General features: G+C 48.5%; 1 protein-coding gene and 1 long non-coding RNA gene across 3 annotated transcripts in view; one reads left to right on the top strand and one right to left on the bottom strand.

The window, feature by feature from the left end:
• Positions 1 to 17,426, bottom strand: part of Gm15997 (predicted gene 15997) — a 48,975-nt gene extending 31,549 nt beyond the window's left edge. The window contains exon 1 of the long non-coding RNA NR_045423.1: positions 17,309 to 17,426. This is a non-coding gene — a long non-coding RNA (predicted gene 15997). The remainder of the gene's footprint in view (positions 1 to 17,308) is intronic.
• The window catches only part of Wdr95 (WD40 repeat domain 95), a 127,486-nt gene that overhangs the window by 36,196 nt on the left and 72,169 nt on the right, over positions 1 to 19,121 (top strand). Inside the window, exons 9-10 of one of the 2 annotated variants that reach the window (XM_017320945.2) lie at positions 2,448 to 2,493; positions 12,056 to 12,102. In XM_017320945.2, the coding sequence (XP_017176434.1) occupies positions 2,448 to 2,493; positions 12,056 to 12,102 (93 nt within the window). Of the gene's footprint in view, positions 1 to 2,447; positions 2,494 to 8,074; positions 8,168 to 12,055; positions 12,103 to 19,121 lie in introns of those variants that run through there. The other variant, NM_029440.3, reaches the window with a different exon arrangement.

Below are 19,121 nucleotides of genomic sequence, written 5' to 3' on the forward strand. Positions count from 1 at the left end.
TGGGCAGTACCATCCCTAGGCAGGTGGGCCTGGGTTGTCGGAAGAAAGCAGCCTGAGCACACCAGGGGGAGCAAGCCAGTAAGCACTGTCCTCCATGACCTCTGCTTTCACGTTCTGCCGCCAGGCTCCTACCTGGAACTCTTGTCCTTGGCTTCTCTTAACAACGAACTGTAAGCCATAAGACGTAAGAGAACCTCTTCCCACTGCCTGCTCTTCAGGTCCCTGTTTTATCAGAGCAACAAGAGATGCAATCTAGGACTGCTCCTATCTGCGAAAGGGCCCTGAGGATAAGTTCTTGAAGATTTGCACAGGAAAAGGGAGGCAAACCAGCCTCAGAGAATGAAGATGAGAGCCAAAGTGCCTGGAGCACTAAGAACCCATTAGTGGCTTGTGGCCATGAACTTGATGACAAACCACTCAGTTCTGTGGTTTGTCTCCAGCCACATTTGCATATGGAGGAAGGCAAAGCAAGCCAGACTTAACCGAGAGGGCTGCTTTGCTAAGCAAGGACGGAGAAGGAAAAGGAGCAAGGGGGCCATGGGCGTAGAAGGAAAGGGCTCCGCTTGGCTGTGGGGTTCAAGCCAGGCAGGAAGTGGGGGGCTGTGCCCCAAGGGTCAAGGAGCAGGGTCTGTGTAAGTATCAGTGTGATCTTACCCATCAGAGCTGGATGAGAAGAGAGTATCTTCCCCCCCCCCCCCCCCCCCCGTGAATACAAGGTCAAGGCAAGGACAGTGGCTGAATTACGGTCGAAGGCAAGGCTGTGAGGAGACACGAGATTAAGGAATTGAAATTAATTAATTAAGGAATTGACCAGTCGACCACAAGAATTGTTTTAAACTGATACTGAAATCATCAAGATATACAGGCAGGTGCTTCCAGCTTTTATTCTGCCTCTGTGACCAATTCCATTGGCAAAATAGCCCAGAGGAGAGAAAGGCTTTATTTCAGCTTAGGGGTCACAGTCCATTGCTGAAGGGAGTCAGAATTCTAGCAGGAACTTGAAGCAGAAACCACTGGAGGACGCTGCTTGCTGGTTTGCTTGTAGAGCCTTGCTTGGTTGCTTTTCTCATCCAGCACTGGGTCACCCAGCACTGGGTCACCTGCTTCTACAGTGGACCGAGCCCTTGCCCAGTCCATCCAGCACTGGGTCACCCGCTTCTACAGTGGACCGATCACTTGCCCAGTGACTGACAGCTCACAGATGTGCCTTCAGGCTGTTCTGCTCCAGGCAATCTCTCAATAGAGATTCCCTTCTCAGGTAGCTCTAGACTGTGTCAAGTTGACAGCTTAAGTTAAGCAGGACTGCAGGTGACAAGGAGCTACATTCTTTCTTTCAACTCTACAGCAGAAATACAAGCTGTAGAGAAAAACAATTTCCTGCTCCAGAAAGGCATCTTGGCAACAGCTTCTTCCTCCTCCTCCTCCCCTCCTCCTTCTTCCTCCTTCCTCTTCCTCCCCCTCCTCCTTCTTCTTCCCCCTCCTTCTTTCTCCTTCCTCTTCCTCCCCCTCCTCCTTCATCTTCCCCCTCCTCCTTCATCTTCCCCCTCCTCCTTCCTCCTTCTTCCTCCCTCCTCCTCCCTTCTCATTCCCCTCCTACTCTCTCCTTCTCACCCTTCTCCTCCCTCTTCCTCCTCCTCCTCTTCCTCCTCCTTCTCCTCTTCCTTCTCCGTCCTTCTCCCCCTTCTCATCCCCCCTTCCCCTCCTCCTCTTCCTTCCCCCTCCTCCTCTTCCTCTTCCTCCTCTTTCTTCTTCTTCCAGATATATTTATTTAATGTATATGAATAGCTTTGCCCACATGTATATATGTGCACTATGTGCATGCCTGGTGCCTCAGAGGTTAAAAGAGGATGTCAGATCCCTTGAGACTGGAGTCATGAATGGCTCTGAACCATCAGGTGGTACCAGGAACTGAACCTATATCTTTAGCTGCTGGGCCACCTCTCCAGACCTTGCAGAGAACTTTCTCAAGGGGTGTGAATAGTATTGTGGCCTTGCTGCTGGCTCAAGCATCCAAACACTCTTACCTAATATTACCTAATATTGTCAATATCCTGTGTGACTGAGTGTGTCTTCTCTATACACTCTGCCTGATCTCTGCCGGTAAGTATGACAGGTCTCAGCCACCCACACTCAGCACTCCACACTCTCTCCCACTTCCATTCTGCCTGAAGGCATGGGTTGGCACATCACATGTACCCAGAAAGAACCTTCACAAGACCTCTCCCAAGACATAAAAGAAAGCTTGTATAGACAGGAAGTCTCCATGGTCCTCGAGAGAAAACTCTATACGGCCAAGATACTGAAACACCAAAGTGAAATTCAACATCCAATCAGAACAAGTGTGCTCCCAAAACTGTGACAAAGGAGGCTTGATGCAGAGGCCTTAGGCAGCTCCTGTTCCCCATGCCCTGTCTGAAGATGGTGTTTTGTTTCTGTCTTTGCTTTAGCTCCGTGGAGCCTGACAAGTGCCTGATCCTCTATGGCGATGACCAGGTAGGTTGTGTGTGTGTGTGTGTGTGTGTGTGTGTGTGTGTGTGTGTGTACCGAGTCAAGAACCAGAATGATGTCTACTGTGCTTTCCAGGGGTGAAGCGGGGGGACTCCCTTGTGTCCTGAGGCTGAGACCAGACCAAGAAGGAAAATAGAAAGGCAGACAAGATGGGATGAGAACAAGAACACTCAAAGAGCACATGAGTGGTGCTCCCTAACCTGTGTGATGCTCCCTAGCACTCGAGGGGTGCTCACTAATGTGTAATGTCCCCTAACATGTGAGTGATGCTCCCTAGCATGTGAGTGGTCCTCCCTAGCATGTGAGTGGTGCTCCCTAGCATGTGAGTGGTGCTGCTATCATGTGCATAGTCCTCCCTAACTTATATATGTTGCTCCTTAATGTGAGTGTGGTGCTCTCTGCTGTGTGTGCTGCTCACTAACATACAAATTAGGCTCACTAATACACCCATTGTGCTCACTAAGGAGCCTGATGCTTTTAGTACTATCTATTCACATCACTACACCCCGCAAGGCAGAGGTCACCATGAGTGCTTATAAGAATGAAGAAATTGAGGTACAGTGCAGCTATGCAGTTTCCCCCAAGCTTCTGTGTTCCAGAGATGGGGGACTGGTCTATGCCCTTGGCTCTAGACTTTCATGATCACCAAATGTCCCTCGTTAAACAAATACTTGAAGACACAGGCTAGGAATAGAGGACCCTGTCTAAAATCCCTGCTGACAAAAGAGGGAGGGACATTGCCTCCCCCAGATGAGTCTCCACTCAGCCAAGACAGAAAAATCCTTCAGATGAATTTTGCTGCACAATTAGAAATAAGGCCTAAATGCAGATTGCCCCAGCAGAGGAGACTGAGTGACCTAAACACAAATTGTGACTGGATGACGAATTTCTAGACTCTTCCTGGTGAGCTGATTTAGGCAGGTCAGGAGGAAATGGAGCATGCGTAGAATTGAACCCACCCCCACTTCCCAATCTCTCTCAGGCACCATCTCTCTGTGGTACTTGAAATGTCTTTTCAAACAGAGGTTTTTCTTAAGAGGAGAGAGAGCAGACAGGGGACACACACACACACACACACACACACACGAACACACGCACACGACGTATTAAATCTTACAGAGATCTGCAACCCAAGCCCCACGAGGTGGAAGCGGAGACAAGCAATACGCTGCCCTGCTGTAGGGAGCACCATTCATAAAGACTAGTACGGGAACGGTGCCTTGGATTTGGGCCACACAGCCTCCAGGCTGGAATTCCCCAAATGGAAGTTGGCAGGACTGTGAGGCAGAGGGAAGCCTCTCTATGTCCTCGGTGTCCTGTGGCAGCCAGCCCCTGTTAGTGGAGTTCCCTGCCTCTGCCTCTGCCTCTTCTTGGATGCTTTCCTGGGTATGGGCTGGCCTGGTTACTGCCTTCCAGCACACGCCAGAGAGGGAAGCCAGAACCGGTCCAGGCAGCACCGGCTGCTCATTAGAAAGCAAGCTGATTGCTGGAAATGCAAATGACCCATTTCACCTTATCCTTCTGACAGACACGCTGGGAGCGATGACTGGTTGCTCCCTACCTGTCACCACTGCAGCTCTGATCATTGTGTGAAGTGCCTGCCACACTTGAAGTGCATAGATAGCAGCCATCACGAGCGCCCTTCAGTTGTAGACGCAATCATCCATTGCCCCCTAGTGGAGTCCATGTGAATGACATGGTAGGCACCCCGTGTGTGCTGATTTAGGATTTAAGCAAATCGAGGTTGCGTTTTATTTTAAGAATGGCTTGCAGCTCCTGCTGATTTCATCTCGGCTGCTCGTATCTGTGTCTCTTAATTAGCAGCCATGAGATGGAATAAAATGTCAATCACGGGTGATTTGCGGAGCTGAGTTTGAATGTTAAAAAGTCATGGCATTTTCAAACCATATTTAAGACCTCATTTGATGATCATTCAAATTTTTTTTTTACCCTTAGTCTGGGAAAAGGTTTAAAATGAATGTAGTGTTAAGCATCTCAGGTTGGCATTTCGCTGAGCTTCGGGGTTATGTGAAAGAGAAACAAGATTATTTGTAAGACAGAGGCAGTAACCGAGTCTGCTTTGTCATCTAATCTGTCTCCTGACCCTGCTCTGGTAGATTTCAGAGGCTCCCAGTTTGCATAGTTCTTTGTTGTCCTGTATCCATGGTACCAGGGACTCAGTCATACTTAGCATAAGAGGAGCTAGATTTGTGACAAGGGACCTTTTTTATCACCACATTTGTGAAGGCTGCTTCCTGGGTGACTGTCCTTGCAGTGTCTGCAGAGCTAAGGCTCATAGCATGCATTAAAAGGCGATTGTCAACAGTACTTGGCTGTGCCACAGTAAGTTTATTAAGGGATCTGCTTCATGAGAGAGAGAGAGAGAGAGAGAGAGAGAGAGAGAGAGAGAACTTAATATGTTATTTTTCATTATGTGGGTCTGTGGGGGGGGATGGGCACATGGGTGCAGGTAGCTGCAGATACCAGCAGAGGGCGCTGGTTGCTCCGGAGTTGGAGTTACAGGTGTGGGTGCTGGGAACTGACCTGGATCCTCTGAAAGAGGCAGTGTGCACTCTTAACTGCTGAACCATCTCTCTAGCCCTGAAGTGTGTGTGTGTGTGTGTGTGTGTGTGTGTGCATGCAAGCAAGCATAAGGCAGTCAGAGGACAATGTGCAGGAGTCAGTTCTCTCCTTCCACCATATGGGACACAGGGATCAAACTCAGGCTTGTCAGGCTTGTGGCAAGAGCCTTTAGATAATGAGCCATCTCACCAGCCCTAAACTAATACATAACTTTTTTAAACTTTTATTTATTTCGTTTGTGTGGTATTTTGCCTGTGCACACATCCATGCAGTGCTGTAGAAGCCAGGAAAGGGTGTCAGATCCCCTGGGACTGGAGTTACTGCTGGAGCCGAATACTGCTCTGTGGGTGCTAGGAGCTGAACCTGGTCCTAACCACTGAGCCACCACCCCCAACCTATCAGTACATAAGGTTTACACTTTCTACAGGACTTTCTTATTGCCAGGACATTTTAAAAATGGAATTATGCCAGAGTTCAATGCCTCCCTTGTCTTATCTGTGACTCTGTGGACTGTACCAACTCCTTTCTAGTAGCCAGTACTGATGCCATCTAGACCTTTGTGGGAAAGTCTGGGCCAACCCTACTACTCCCTAAGGCAGTACTACGGGGGCGGGGGCGGGGCTGGGGGGTGGGGTGGGGGCTGGGGGACGGGGATGGGATCAGCTTTCATCTGTACTTAAGGAAGGATGCTTCAAGAACATTATCCCTCAGACAGTGTTCTGGGATTTGTGACCCTGTTGAGGAACCTGATGAGAGACTGTGATTGGTTGGGGCGATCTGGTCACAGACAATGGTATCTGCTTGAGACAGAGAAGCAAGCTCCCCTCCTCCACAGCATCTCTGTTCAGTGAATGTGTTTACATCGGGCTGACTGTGGGTCATTAAGCCCCAGTGATAGGAAACTTTTAGGAGAGGAAACCATTCGTGCATACACAGGAAATAGAACTCAGTTGGCAAAATTTTCCACCCTGTGTAGATCTGAAACCACGGTCCGCAAGGTGCTTTAGGGGACCTTCCTCAACACACTGCTGTTTCCCCCAGAATGCTACGGAAGCTTTCTACTGGTGACTCAATGTTTTAAACTTTTCCTCTTGAGTCAGAGATGAACCGAAGCCCAGCGAGGCTCAGGGTGAAGAGGAAAGCTATTGTCTGGCCTTTGGCTTCCGTCATGGGGTGGGGCTTGACTGCTTAGCAACTGAACAGAAATCTGTGCCAAGGGAGGCTAAGAACCCCCTGTAAAGCTTGCCTCGGAGCTTGGCACAGCGAAACCAGATTGTTTGTTGGTTTGTTTTTTCCCCACTGCCTGCCACCCGTTCGTGATGTTACCGGTTACCGTGTGGCCCATGCCCCTCGGATGGCTCCAGATCACCTGGTTTCATTCATTCACTGTGTTTCACGGACTTTGACGTCCCAGAACGGAATGATCATCATTGTCTCTATAAAGACCTCAAACCAAGATACGATTTAGTGAGAAAGGGGACACAGCTGAGAGAGACCATGTCTGAAAACTAGGACTTGTATACATCCTCCATTAAATCTAAATTAAAATTAAGGTAGATTTTTTTTCCATCCATCTTGGGCATTTCCAAACTGACTTAGAGGTCTGGGGTGTACCTCAGTGGTAGAGTGCTTACCTAACATTTATAAGGTCCTGGGTTCAGCGTCAGAATTCTGTCTAAACTCCACCCCACAGTTACCTGGCAACAGGCAGGTAGGCCTGACCCACTATAAAAGGGGCTGCTTGCCCACTCCTCTCCCTCTTGTTCTCTTGCTCTCTTGTTCCCACTCTGTCCCCTCGCCTCTTCCCCGCCCCCCTCCACGTGCTCATGGCTGGCCTCTACTCCTCTACTTCTCTACTCTCCCTCTCTCTGCCTTTCTCTGCCTCCACTGCCCTCTTAACTCCCCTCCCCATGCCCTGAATAAACTCTATTCTATACTATACTATACTATACTATACTATACTATACTATACTATACCTGTGGCTGGTCCCTCATGGGGAAGGGATGCCTCGGCATGGGCCCGCTGAGACATTCCCTTCTCCCACACCTCACCACACCTCATAGCACATATCTCCTATTTATTTATTTATTTATTTATTTATTTATTTATTTATTTATTTTAAACACATCATTCAGGACTGAAGGAAGAAAGACAAAACTCATGGAAATGATTTTAAGTGATTCTTAATAATTCATATTTAAAATTACAACATTTCTGCTTCTTAGACTTCAACTACAGTTTCATCTGGTACTAAGGTCACCTGCCCAGAGACCTGGTGTGAAGCGAAGCGGTAGGCAAGACAGAGAAGCCCTGTTCTGAGCTGGCTGTCCTCCCGCTTAAGGAGCAGCTGTCTTAGTGGCCTCCCAAGCACCAACGCCAGGGCACCCGCGCCAGCTGCCACACTGGAGCTGCCGGAGTTCCACACCAGTAGAGTTTTATGTAAGGGCTTCAAAGCTACAGCAGCCACCGCAGTAGCTCTGACCTGGCCTTTCATGTCTCAGTCCAGACAAACGCGTGATTGAAGAAAGGATTCATCCAAGCCCGTGTCACATTGGCCATCTGGAAACCCGCCAGCCGCTCATTTAGCAAATTACTTTGTTTAAAGGCAGCTCTGTGTTCCAGCGTTTGTGCTACCAGGATGGGTCTCATAATTCCTCCGCCTTGGTTTATCCGCTCGGCTCCTCTCGATCTGCCTAGCAACTTAAAAGACTGTTAATGCGTGACAAGGCACTTGACCCGCATGATTTTCGAGCGGAGGGAGAGCATTCGTCTTGTGCTGGCTTGTCCTCTCCTCCAAAGCAAGGGCACGACGCCCCGCGCTCTCTGTCTTAATGAAGCCTGCCTTTATTAAGAAGCCCATTAAGCTCCACAGGGCCCAGCCATCCAGCACTGTAAATATTACCCCATAGAAATTCACATAGGGCCCTGGCGCGGGGTGGGGGATGGGGAGTACGGTAAGCGCTCACCCATTCTGCCAGTCTGGAGGAGACCTCAGCTCTCTGTTGATGGAAGGCTGTTGCTGTTTGACAGGCTGATGCCTCTTTGTTTGGAAAGATGAGTTAGAATCGTTAGCAGGTAATGTCACAAGGCCCCTGGGGTGGTTTGAATAAAAGAGTTGGAAGCAACCTGACTACAGAATAGCAATGAGTTCTCAGGTGTCTGATCTGGATTTTCTTCTTCCAAAAGAGGAAAGAAAGAGGAAAAAGGAGCCCACAGAGGCTGAGATGGTTTCTTATCAGGATGTTGCGGGTCACTTTGTCCTGATATGGTTTATCATCTGTCATTGACCAGGGCAAATGATCTTGGTGACTGTTGTTTCCATAAATTGCTCATCTGGGGTCGTGGTATTCTTAAGTCTGGAAGCTAGAAGCTCAAATCAGTGAGTGGATCAAAGACATATCGTGTGTTCAGTATCTAGCTAGGCCCTTTAAGGGGGCGGGGGGGGGGGGAGGATCACACAATAAATGTGCTTTGGGAAGTTTTTTTTTTTTTTTTTAAAGTGTGTCTATTTAGTGACTAGTAAAGACTCGGACTGGGTGTCAAATGTTGATGTGATTTGGGCCAAGGTTGCCTTAGTCCTCTCTTGGAATTATTTTTAGAGGTAACTGAATTAGTGATGACATATAGTAAGAACTCAACCGTGCTACTTGATATGTTTTGTAAAGCGCGGTATGCTTCACTGGGAGGGGGTGTCTTAGTGGGTGCCCCCTGTCCCCAGGTACCAGTCATACAACACGGGTCTAGTATAAAATGTTCACTTGAGGCATGGGAAGGGGGTTGAGAAAGGAGTTGAAGTAGAGAAAAAGAAGGGACAGAAAAAGATGGGGAGAGGGAGGGTGGGGGGGTCAGAGAAAGAGAGAGAGAGAGAAAGGGGTCAGAGAGAGTGAAGAGAGGCCAAACAGTTCTTTTTATAGCAACCCAGGCTCCCACCTGGCTGTTGCTAGGTAACTAACTGTTGGGAGGAACCTAGAAGGAATGCTAACGTGCTAACACTAATAACACCAGGTATGGGATAGCTATCCTCGGTATTGGCACCGCTAAAGTAGTCACTGGACTGGATCGAGGGAAGAGAGCTTTATGAGCCAACTCCATACATGTACCAACTCCAGGTAGGGAGAGGGCGGCCTGTGAATGGCACTGCATAAACCGGGCACAGCCTTGGTGGGCAGGGAAAGAAGTGGGTAGGTAGCTAGGTGGACTGGAAGGAAGCTCGAGTTCAGAGCACAGGAGTGGAGATGATGAACGAATGAGGGGCTGTGTTGGTGGAGGCTTGAAGGCTAAGGGGTCTCAACATGATCTAGCTGGTAACAAGCTGCCATCTTGCTTTCTTGCAGGAGAGCCGCAGAGAGCTCTGGGTCGGTAAGGGAGAAGATGGAAGCTAAGAGGCGGGGGGAGGGGGGGGGTGGTGGTCCAAGGCCAGTCATCACCCCAGGTCAGATGGACGAGACGTTCCGTGGAGGCAGCCAGAGGATGCATGGGAGGGAATGAAGCTGTAATCCCCTTCCAGAGGAGCCAGGCCTGAACTGACACCCATACACACACCAGGTGGAAAGGAGAAGGGAAGGAGAAGGGAGCCTTTGGGGACCACCCAGGCGGTTGCTCCGCCCACCATGTTCCAAGCATAGGTCGCTAGGACCCCAGGAGACTGACACGCCTTTGGAAGCCGATGAAGCCGTGGAGCTTTCTGGATAGCTGCGAGTGTTCAGAGTGAAGTGAAGGGCAAACGCAGGGGTCCATTGGAAGGCGCAAGTCCCAGGGGCCCATGGGAGCCACACAGGTGTAAACACACCAGTGGTTTAGGGAAGACAGCTCCATGGTTTTAAAAAAAACATCCTTCAAGGACCCAGAGTGTTGAACTGAAAGGACTCAGTGTTACAGTGAAGCTGCAAACCCCTGAGACCCCAACTCTAAGACAAGAGAGGAACTAAGAGAAGCGAGGCACCTGAGCAACCAACGGGGCCAAGAGGTGCTGAAGTGAGAAGGGGTTGATCGCTAGCTGAGGGATGCAGTCACTGAGAAGATGCCATTCAGGAGCACGAGAAGTGAAGCCATCTTGAGAAGAGTTGGGGTGGGGGTGGGGGGAGGGGGAGGGGAGAGAAGCCAGGTGGCAGGGCTCTAGGGAGGGGTGCACAAGGAGACAGCAGGGCCTTGCTGTTGATTTGGAAGTCCAGGGAGGAGAGAAGGTGGAGATTCCTATATAGAGAGTGAGTATCTCCATGCCATTATAATAGCATAAAGAGGAGGTGAGAGACCCACAAATGCTGACAAAATGCCATTAATAGATTATGCTCTGAAATGGTCTTACATATGAAATGGGCTTTCAGGGGTATATCGTGCATTTAACTGGGGCTGGCTTTCAGCTTCAGAGGTCTAGTCTGTTAGCATCACAGCAGGAAGCAAGGCAGTGTGCAGGCAGACATGGTGCTGGAGAAGGAGCTGAGAGTTCTACATCTTGATCTGAAGGCCATCAGGAGACTGTCTTCCGTGGGCAGCCAAGAGAAGGCTCTGGATCATGGTGACCAGACTTGATCATGTATATGAGACCCCAAAGCCCCACCTCCGCAGTGACACATTTCCTCTGACAAGGCCACACCTCCTCCAACAAGGCCATACCTCCTAATAGTGCCATTTCCCATGGGCCAAGCATATTCAAACCACCACAGTGGTTTATCAAGAAAATAACACAAGGTCTGGAGAGATGGCTCAGGAGTTAAGAGCACTGTCTACTCTCCCAGAGGTCCTGAGTTCAATTCCCAGCAACCACATGGTGGTTCACAGCCATCTATCCTGGAATCTGATACCTCCTTCTGATATGCAAATACTCATATACATAAAATGAATAAATCTTTTAAAAAGGAAAGAAAGGATGGGAGGGAGGGATGGAGAGAGAGAGGGAGAGGGAGAAGGAGAGGGAGAAAGAGAGAGAGAGAGAGAGAGAGAGAGAGAGAGAGGGAGAGAGAGAGAGAGAGAGAGAGAGAGAGAGGGAGGGAGAGAGAGAGAGAAAATGATACAAACTACCAAGGAACAAACTGTTCTGACTCAGCCAAGATTCTGGCACCTGTCTGAACTCAAAGACCCTCAATGTGGCCCTGTTCTGCAAATTACAATCTCCACTGCCTTGTGTACATCATTCAACCACACTGTTCCCATCTTGGAGAAAGAAAAAAAAAAAAACAGTGAAGAAATGATAAAATTGGCAGCCAAATGACATCATCCTCTCGTAGTCATTATTATTGTTTTTTTTTTTTTCCTGAAACAATGTCTCATTTTGATGTCTAGTCTAAGCTTGAACTCATCACCATCCTTCTGCCTCAGCCTCCTGAGTTCCGAGATTACATGTGTGCACCACCATGTTCATAAATCTTATGAGATTATTGTGGGAATTTAATGCACTAAAATATACAATGCCACTGATGAATGAATATTGGAAATATTGAATATTGGAAAATGCTAGCTCTTCCCCACTGGCAATACGCAGAGTCTGTTAGATACCCCCATGGCAGCAAGGGTCTTTTGTTGTTGTTTTCTTTTCTTCTTGAAATTAAAATATAGTTACATCATTATTATACATACCTTATTCTTATGCCAGTATTTTCCACTGTATCAAATGCAATCCCAGACAATGCTCACTGTGCTGTGTGTGCTGGCATGATCAAGGTCCTCTGGGTGCCACAGGGCAGTGCCCTGTGACTCTGAGTCCTGACACTTGGACAGGTGCAGTCTGGCTGAGCTCATGTCCCACTCAGGGTTATAGGACCTGAACTCAGGTCCCGGTGTCTCTGCATGTGACATCCCATCTGCTTGGAAAGGGGTGGGGGAGGTTCTGCAATGTCACACACTCCTTTTGCGTGAGAAATGCTGGTGGCTGTCTCTGCTGAGAGCGCATGCTTCTAGCATCCGTGGAACAAGCGGGACGTGTTGAGTTTTCACTCATTCTTTTCTTCTTTTTCAAATTGATTGCAGGGATGTGTGAACATTCTGTTTTTGGCATCTGTAGGTGAACTACTAAGGTAAATATTGAAGTCTAAATGCAATTGCAGAAGAAGTGGAGCCATATGTTTTTAAAGCAAAAAAATTTTTTTCACAATATTTTGTATATGTGGTATAAGACTAAACCAAATGTTCTCAAGATGGCCGAGGGGCTTGGGGAAATGGCCCACCCGGTAAAATGTTTATTGTTCAAATGTGGGGATCCCCAGCACCTACCTAGAAGCTGGGTGCAGCACACCGACAATCCTAACTGTGGGGTTGGAATGAAAACCGGTGAATCCAAGGAGAAGGCCATCTGACCAAGCTACCTTAACTCAGCCTTAACTCTCAGGTTCAGTGGGAATCCCTGTCTTTAAAGAAGGTGGGGAACAAATGAAAAGTATACCTAATGTCAACCTCTGACTACACACACACACGCACACACACACACACACACACACACGTTGGGGGCTTGGGGGCTTGGGGGCTTTGCTTTTCTCCTTTCTAATTTTCTTAGGCTCACATTCCCACTTCACACTCTTGCTCTGTTCCATGTTCACTTCTCAGCATTGCCCTCACTCTCCTGTCACGACCACAATACCAAACGTACCTCCAAAGCTGGATTCCTTCATCTATTCAGGAAACAGTTCTCCATATAACAAAGCAAATGATAATAAGATCAGTAATACAAAAAAAAAAAAAAATCAAGATGGATGTTTCAAGTAAGCATAAAATATCTAGATAATTTAGCTGTGTAACTCACAGTGAGCAAGCTGTGTGTAGTATTTTGAACAGGAATGGCCCCCACAGGGCTCATAGATTTAAATGCTTGGTCATTTGGCAGTGATTGGGCTACTTGACAGGGATTAGGAGGTGTGGCCTTGTTGGCGTGGGTGTGGCCTTGTTGGAGTGGGTGTGACCTTGTTGGAGGAAGTATATAACTGGCAATGGGCTCTGAGGTTTCAAATGCTCAAGCCAGGCCCAGTGTTGGTGTTTTTCTCTTGCTGCTGCTTGATGATCCATATGTAGAACTCTCAGCTACCTCTCCAGCACCGTGTCTGCCCACACAACACCATGCTTCCTGCCATGATGATAGTGGGCTAAATCTCTGAAACTGTAAGCCAGCCCTGGCTACATGTTTGCCTTTATAAGAGTTGCCTTGGTCATGTCTCTAAAACAGAGATAAAATGCTGACTAAGACAGTGTGTAACGAACATCTCCCATCCCCCCACAACCAAAATTTATTTGCTATTCCAATCATAGTTCAAGTAGTTGACCAAGTAATACATGTATTTGGTGGGCAGCCTCCATGTGGTGATTCAGACACCAAGTCTCTCCCACACCCAAACAGCCAAGTGGGGAAAACATGAGGAAAAGGACAGTGCAGAAGAGCTTCCCACTTCTGCCTAATGTGTTAGTCACTCTCCTGACGCTGAGATAAAACACCATGAGTGAAAGCAACTTGTGGAAGAAAGAGTTCATTTTGAGTTATGGTTCTGGGGGTGGAGGTAGGGTCCATGGGGGGTGGGGGGTGTATCACAGCAGGCTGTGAGATTCTCATTTCTCATGCAAACTGACACAGCCCGTGTTCCAGTAGCCAGTCACAGAGCCACCTTTACTGCATCTTTCTCCCACCCCGCTGCTCTGAATGTGTCTCTCCAGCAGTCCTGGGATCCAATCCTGTCTCTTCCAGAAAGTGTCTCAGCTCACGGCTCAGAGCCCTCCTCTGCAGTGCCTGTGACATGAACCACACCCAGCACCTTTCTTACCACCAAACGCACCTGTCCTTTAACAGGGTTCACCGTTGCAAAGGCAGGGATGGTGTCTGTCAGCTTCTTAGCAGCAAGACAACATACCCAAGATAGACAACTTTAAAGAGAAATGGGTTCTTTTTGCTCAGTTTGGGAAATTACAGCCCTCGATCATTTTGCCTATTGCTTATAGCCCATAGGGATATGGTATCATCTCATGGTAGCCTACAAACAAAGGAGACAGGAAGAGGAGGGGTTGGGATCTCAATATCCCTTACAAAGCACCCCCCCCAATGATGTAACTTCCTCCCTTTAAGCCACACTGCTTCAAGGTTCTATCACCTCCCACCAGTTGGACAAAGATGTCAGTACACTAAGCCTTTGGGGAATTCTCTATATTCACACTGTAGGGGTGAGAGAATATGGCCCACCAGCCCAAAGGTGTGGTGCCTGGAAGGGACTTCCCCTGCCTCCAAGTCCCGCAGGATTATCCAGGAAACATTACCATTCACCCAGAGCTGGTTGAGATTTGCAGACGGTAATTCAGACACATCCAGGAGGAAAGACCCGCTAAACTAACGAGGTGACACAGGATGTTCTGAGATCAGGGCTTAGGAGGCAAACCTGTCCTGGAGAGGAACAAACTGACACCAAGGACTGGGCAGTTGGAGATTGGTTCTAAGGCTTTGATTCAATTGGGAATCTGTGTGTCTAAACGCTAAAGGTCCTTGTCTCCTATTGGTTTTTGATTGATCAATAAAGATGCCAGCAGCCAATGGTGCACAAAGGGAGACAGGGTAGGACCCTTAGAGTTGCCCAGAGTAGGACCCAGTGGGGAGGAGATGGAGGATAACCAGGATGCAGTGGGAAAAGGAAGAGAGAGCTGCAGGAGAGAGAGAGCCAAAGAGCCGTGTGAGAATTCAGGTAAGTAGTCACTGGCCACTTCCTCGATTGGGTGTGGGGCAGCAGGGGAAGGTTTAGGAGTGCCCAGCCTTTGAGGTAGCCAAGGCATTTTAAAATTAACTGGTGTGTGTGTGTGTGCGTGTGTGTGTGTGTGTGTGTGTGTGTGTATGTGTGTGTGAAACCAAAGAGTTCCTGGGCAGGTGGCTAGAAGTGCTCAACCCACCAGGAGTATAAAGCACTGTAGCAGAAGCTCTCTGCTACACTGGGTGGCTACCTGGCTGCTTCTTAGAATCCGGAGATTGTCTCCTGAAGTGATTCAGAAAGCATAAGTCAGAAATGAGCTTGTCTTTCAAATTAGCTAAAGGCCTTTTTTTTTTCCAGACAAAAAGGGAAGATTGCCAAAAATCACCATAGAACCACAAGCTAAACACCACCACCACCACCACCACCACACACTCACACACACCCGTGTTCTGGGTTACAGGACATTCCATGCCAACATGTGCAGGGACGCATGTCTGATTCATATACTCTTTGGTAGAGCCTTTCCTATGCGCTCTTCTGTGCTTTAAACTGTCTTCGGGTGACATGCAATACTTGACGGAATGAGAATGGTAGGCAAATAGTTGGCTGTTATCCTGATTTTTTACAGAACACCGGCAAGAAGACTCTGTGTTCGATACAGATGCAGTTCGTGCTGAGCATGTTTGATGCTTGCTTGCCTGAACTAGAGGATGCAAAGCCGACATAGAGCATACAGCAGGCTAACTGTGCAGCTGTCCAGTTCAGACCTTAACGATCCCCATTCAGACGTTTTTGCTGGGGCCTCTGGTTGGTTCCTGAAATGTCATTCATGCTGCCTGGGAACCAGTGGAGAGGATGTGGCAAGCTTAATAGATGGGAGGGGGAGCAGGGATCAGCCACACAGGGTAGCTAGGTGAGCCTATCCCATGTGGGAGCCTTAAGTAAGAGGGTGCGCTTCCTCAGCACAGGTTCCTCACAGTGAGGCCGGGAGAAACGGCCAGTCTCCCTGCACCCTGGACGTACTGGTAGGATATGATCGCTCCTCCTTAGCATAGGCTACAGAAGCATCCTAAAATGGCCTCTCCGTGAGAAGACGTGGGACTCTTCCAAATGGAAATGTCCTTGTTTGATGTCCTCTGTGGAGCATCTTATTCCCAAACATCCTCTGGCAACAATAGACAGAAATGCAGGTCTGTCCCTGTGCCCACACTTATATTCCTGCAGATGGGCAGATAGGGGGGACACTTAACACACTACCTCCTCAGCGTCCACCAGAACAACATTGGGGGTGAGTATGTGTTTGTGGGCTGAGGTATCGGAGGGGTGTTAGTAGGTGACCTAGGGATGGGTGTAACTACTGCATGACAGATGTATACACACACACACACACACACACACACACACACACACACACGGTCAACACCACCTCTCTTCACAGCCACTGGAGGGGAGCTATCCTTGCACCAGACTATCAGACAAAGGGTGTTCATTTCCCCCAGAGACTTTTGCTGATAATAGTAGCTTGAAGCTCTAGAGAGAACAGCCTGGAACCAAGGAGAGATAAAGCCAGATTCCTGCCCACTCCAGAGTCATAGAGAGTGCTACCGAGCCAGCACTGTGAGCCTAGACAGTACAGATGTCCCACAGTCACCCCTAAAAGATCCCTTATGTCACATAGAAGCTCTTAAGATGTCCCAATGGACATCCACACCAGCGACTTTAAAATATAGCCCTAAGTCTCACCCCTGAAAAAAAGAAGTTCAAAATGCATCCCCAGTGCAGTGGGGGACATCTCTAACACATTCTCCACAGGTCACCTTTTGTCACATGTCCAAATGAAGCTTCTAGTTTCACCCTACGAGCATGGGCTACAAAGCAAACACCCCCTTTCCAATCACCCCATAAGGGCTCTTGACCCTCACACAGGACATGTCATAATTACACTGCAACTCCTCCCTCCAGGGAAAAAAAAAACAACTCATGATGCCCCAAACCCAAGCATACACCTGTGCACACACCATCACTCATATTGGTTCTTCATATGAGAGAAAGAACGAGAGACAGAGACAGACAGACAGATAGACAGATAGACAGACAGAGGGAATTTCCTGTAAGTATAGTCTCCTACACACAGCCTGTGCACTCAGGCACAGGGAGGATGCTGGTATCCATGATAGTGCCCCCACCTCAGACAGAATTTGCAGAAACCACTGGGGGCTTCCCAGACACACTTCCCTCAAATTCAGGTGGACACGGATGGACACTGCCTGGCCTGACACACTCAGGTGCACACACAGACAATTGACATCTCAGACAATCTTCCAGCTAGGATCTAGAAAATCAATGCAATCCTTTTATCGTGAACAACCAGGATTATGGTTAACAGTACTCCAGCATGAAATGGTAGGGAACAGAAAAGAACGCAGATGCGATCGCAAGACCCAGTGTCCCATCCCTCTGGCTGACCCAGGTAGAAGCAAGCAGGTAGGATCTCTTCCATCAGGATTCTTAAAGAAAAAGGAGCAGAGAAATTTCGAGAAAGCTGTTTCAGGAACTAGTCCATTCTGACCTCTGTGATGTAGGGGGTTCCCAGCCTGCCTTCTGAGACAGCTGCCCATCTGCTGAGTCGTAAGGGCTGGGGCTCCGTGTAGCTCTGCAGCCGGCTATCCCTATGATCCAAAAATGACAGGAAAAGGGAGGGGCAATCCCCCCAAAAAAGAATCTCCAAATTTTTCTTAGAAAATAGGTCCTCTCACACTGAGCTCAGAATTGTGGGTGGGAGAGGGAGGAGGGGACAGACGTAAGCGATCAAAAAGAAAAGCAAGCGGGACCGATCAAAGGGTAGGAATGCAAGAAATAGCCCTGGGCAGCTGGGAACCATCTGGGAGCCATGAGAACGGCAGAGGATTCTAGTAAAGTGGGCACCACTTATCGTGAGAGGAATTTACGGTCTTCCAGAGCTGGAGAGAAGCCAGACTCACGGGGCTACTAACAAATCTAGCGCTTCCCCACCTCCCCCCACCCAGGTTTAGTCTGTGGCGCATCTGTTCCTATCTGCAGTGGACTAGCCAAGGACATCCTAGTTTCAGGGGATACCAGAAGGGTGCTGGGGGATGGACTGGGATAGAACGCATGCTCTCCGGATGTCAGTGGGAAAATAGAACAGGAATAAAAATACTTGACATTTGCCTTAGATGGGAGTTTTCTGTGAGCTAGACGTCACTGCGCCCAGTCCACCTGAGAGAAACAGTTTAGGGAAGATCGTCCCATGACTGTCACTCTCGTTTCAGAGGGTTCAGCCTGTAGCGGACCATCTCTCTGACAGAACACCATGGCTGCAGCACGTGGTGAGAGATAGCCTCACTTCCTGGCAGACAGCCTTCAGAATGACAGGAAGGAGTCAGGAATTATACGTTCCCAAGAATCCTCAGCCAAGTGACATGCTTCCTCCAGCCACGCCTTGCATCCAAAGTTTTGGCAGCCTCCACAATAGTGTCAGAAGCTGCACCAACATGCTCCATGCCCTTTGTACATAGCATGAGCCTGTGGGAAGCATTTCTTTTATTTCAGTCATGGCAGGTTTGGGGTTTGTTTGTTTGTTTGTTTATAATGTCTTATATAAAGAAGAATCGCCCTAGCTTGCTTATTTCTCATGTCCTAATACCAGGCACCAAGTTATGGCTGTTTTAACTCCCATAACAGCCCTAACCTATGGCTGTCTCCTAGGGACCACTGCTCTCATTTAACCAGTCCTCAGTATCATAGACACAAACTTCTACCTGGCCTCTCTTGTCCTCACTCCTGACCCCTTATTTCATTTGGATGGTTTGTAGGGTGTCTTAGTCAGGGTTCTTTAGAGTCACAGAACTTATGGACTGTCTCCAGATGTTAAAGGAAATTTTTTGGAACGACTGACAGGCTGCAGTCCAACTAACCCAACAATGGGCAGCTGGGAATGGAAAAATCCAAGAGTCTATTAGTTGCTCGGACTCAGGAGGCTGGGTGTGTCAGCTGGACTTCTGGATAAGCTGGAATCCTGAAGAAGTGGGTTCCAACCGATGTGCTGGCAAGTAAGTGCAAGCTGGTGAAGAAGAGCGAATCTTCCTTCTTCCATTGTCCTTATGCAGGCCTCCAGCAGAAGGTGTGGCCCAGATTAAAGGTGTGCACCACCACACATGGACCTGAATTGTTCTTGGAACTTGCTCTGTCCCAGGCTGGCCTTGAACTCAGAGATCTTGCCTTTCTCCTGGGATTAAAGGCATGCACCACCTTGCTTGGGCCTAAGCTTTTCGTGGCCACTGTGCCTCAAGATCTGAATGAAAAGCCTGTGTCTTCCAGCCTCAAGATCTGAATCACAGGTGTTCATTCCGAATATAGTCAAG

Source organism: Mus musculus, chromosome 5 (assembly GCF_000001635.26).
Source record: "Mus musculus strain C57BL/6J chromosome 5, GRCm38.p6 C57BL/6J".
Lineage (NCBI taxonomy): Eukaryota > Metazoa > Chordata > Mammalia > Rodentia > Muridae > Mus > Mus musculus.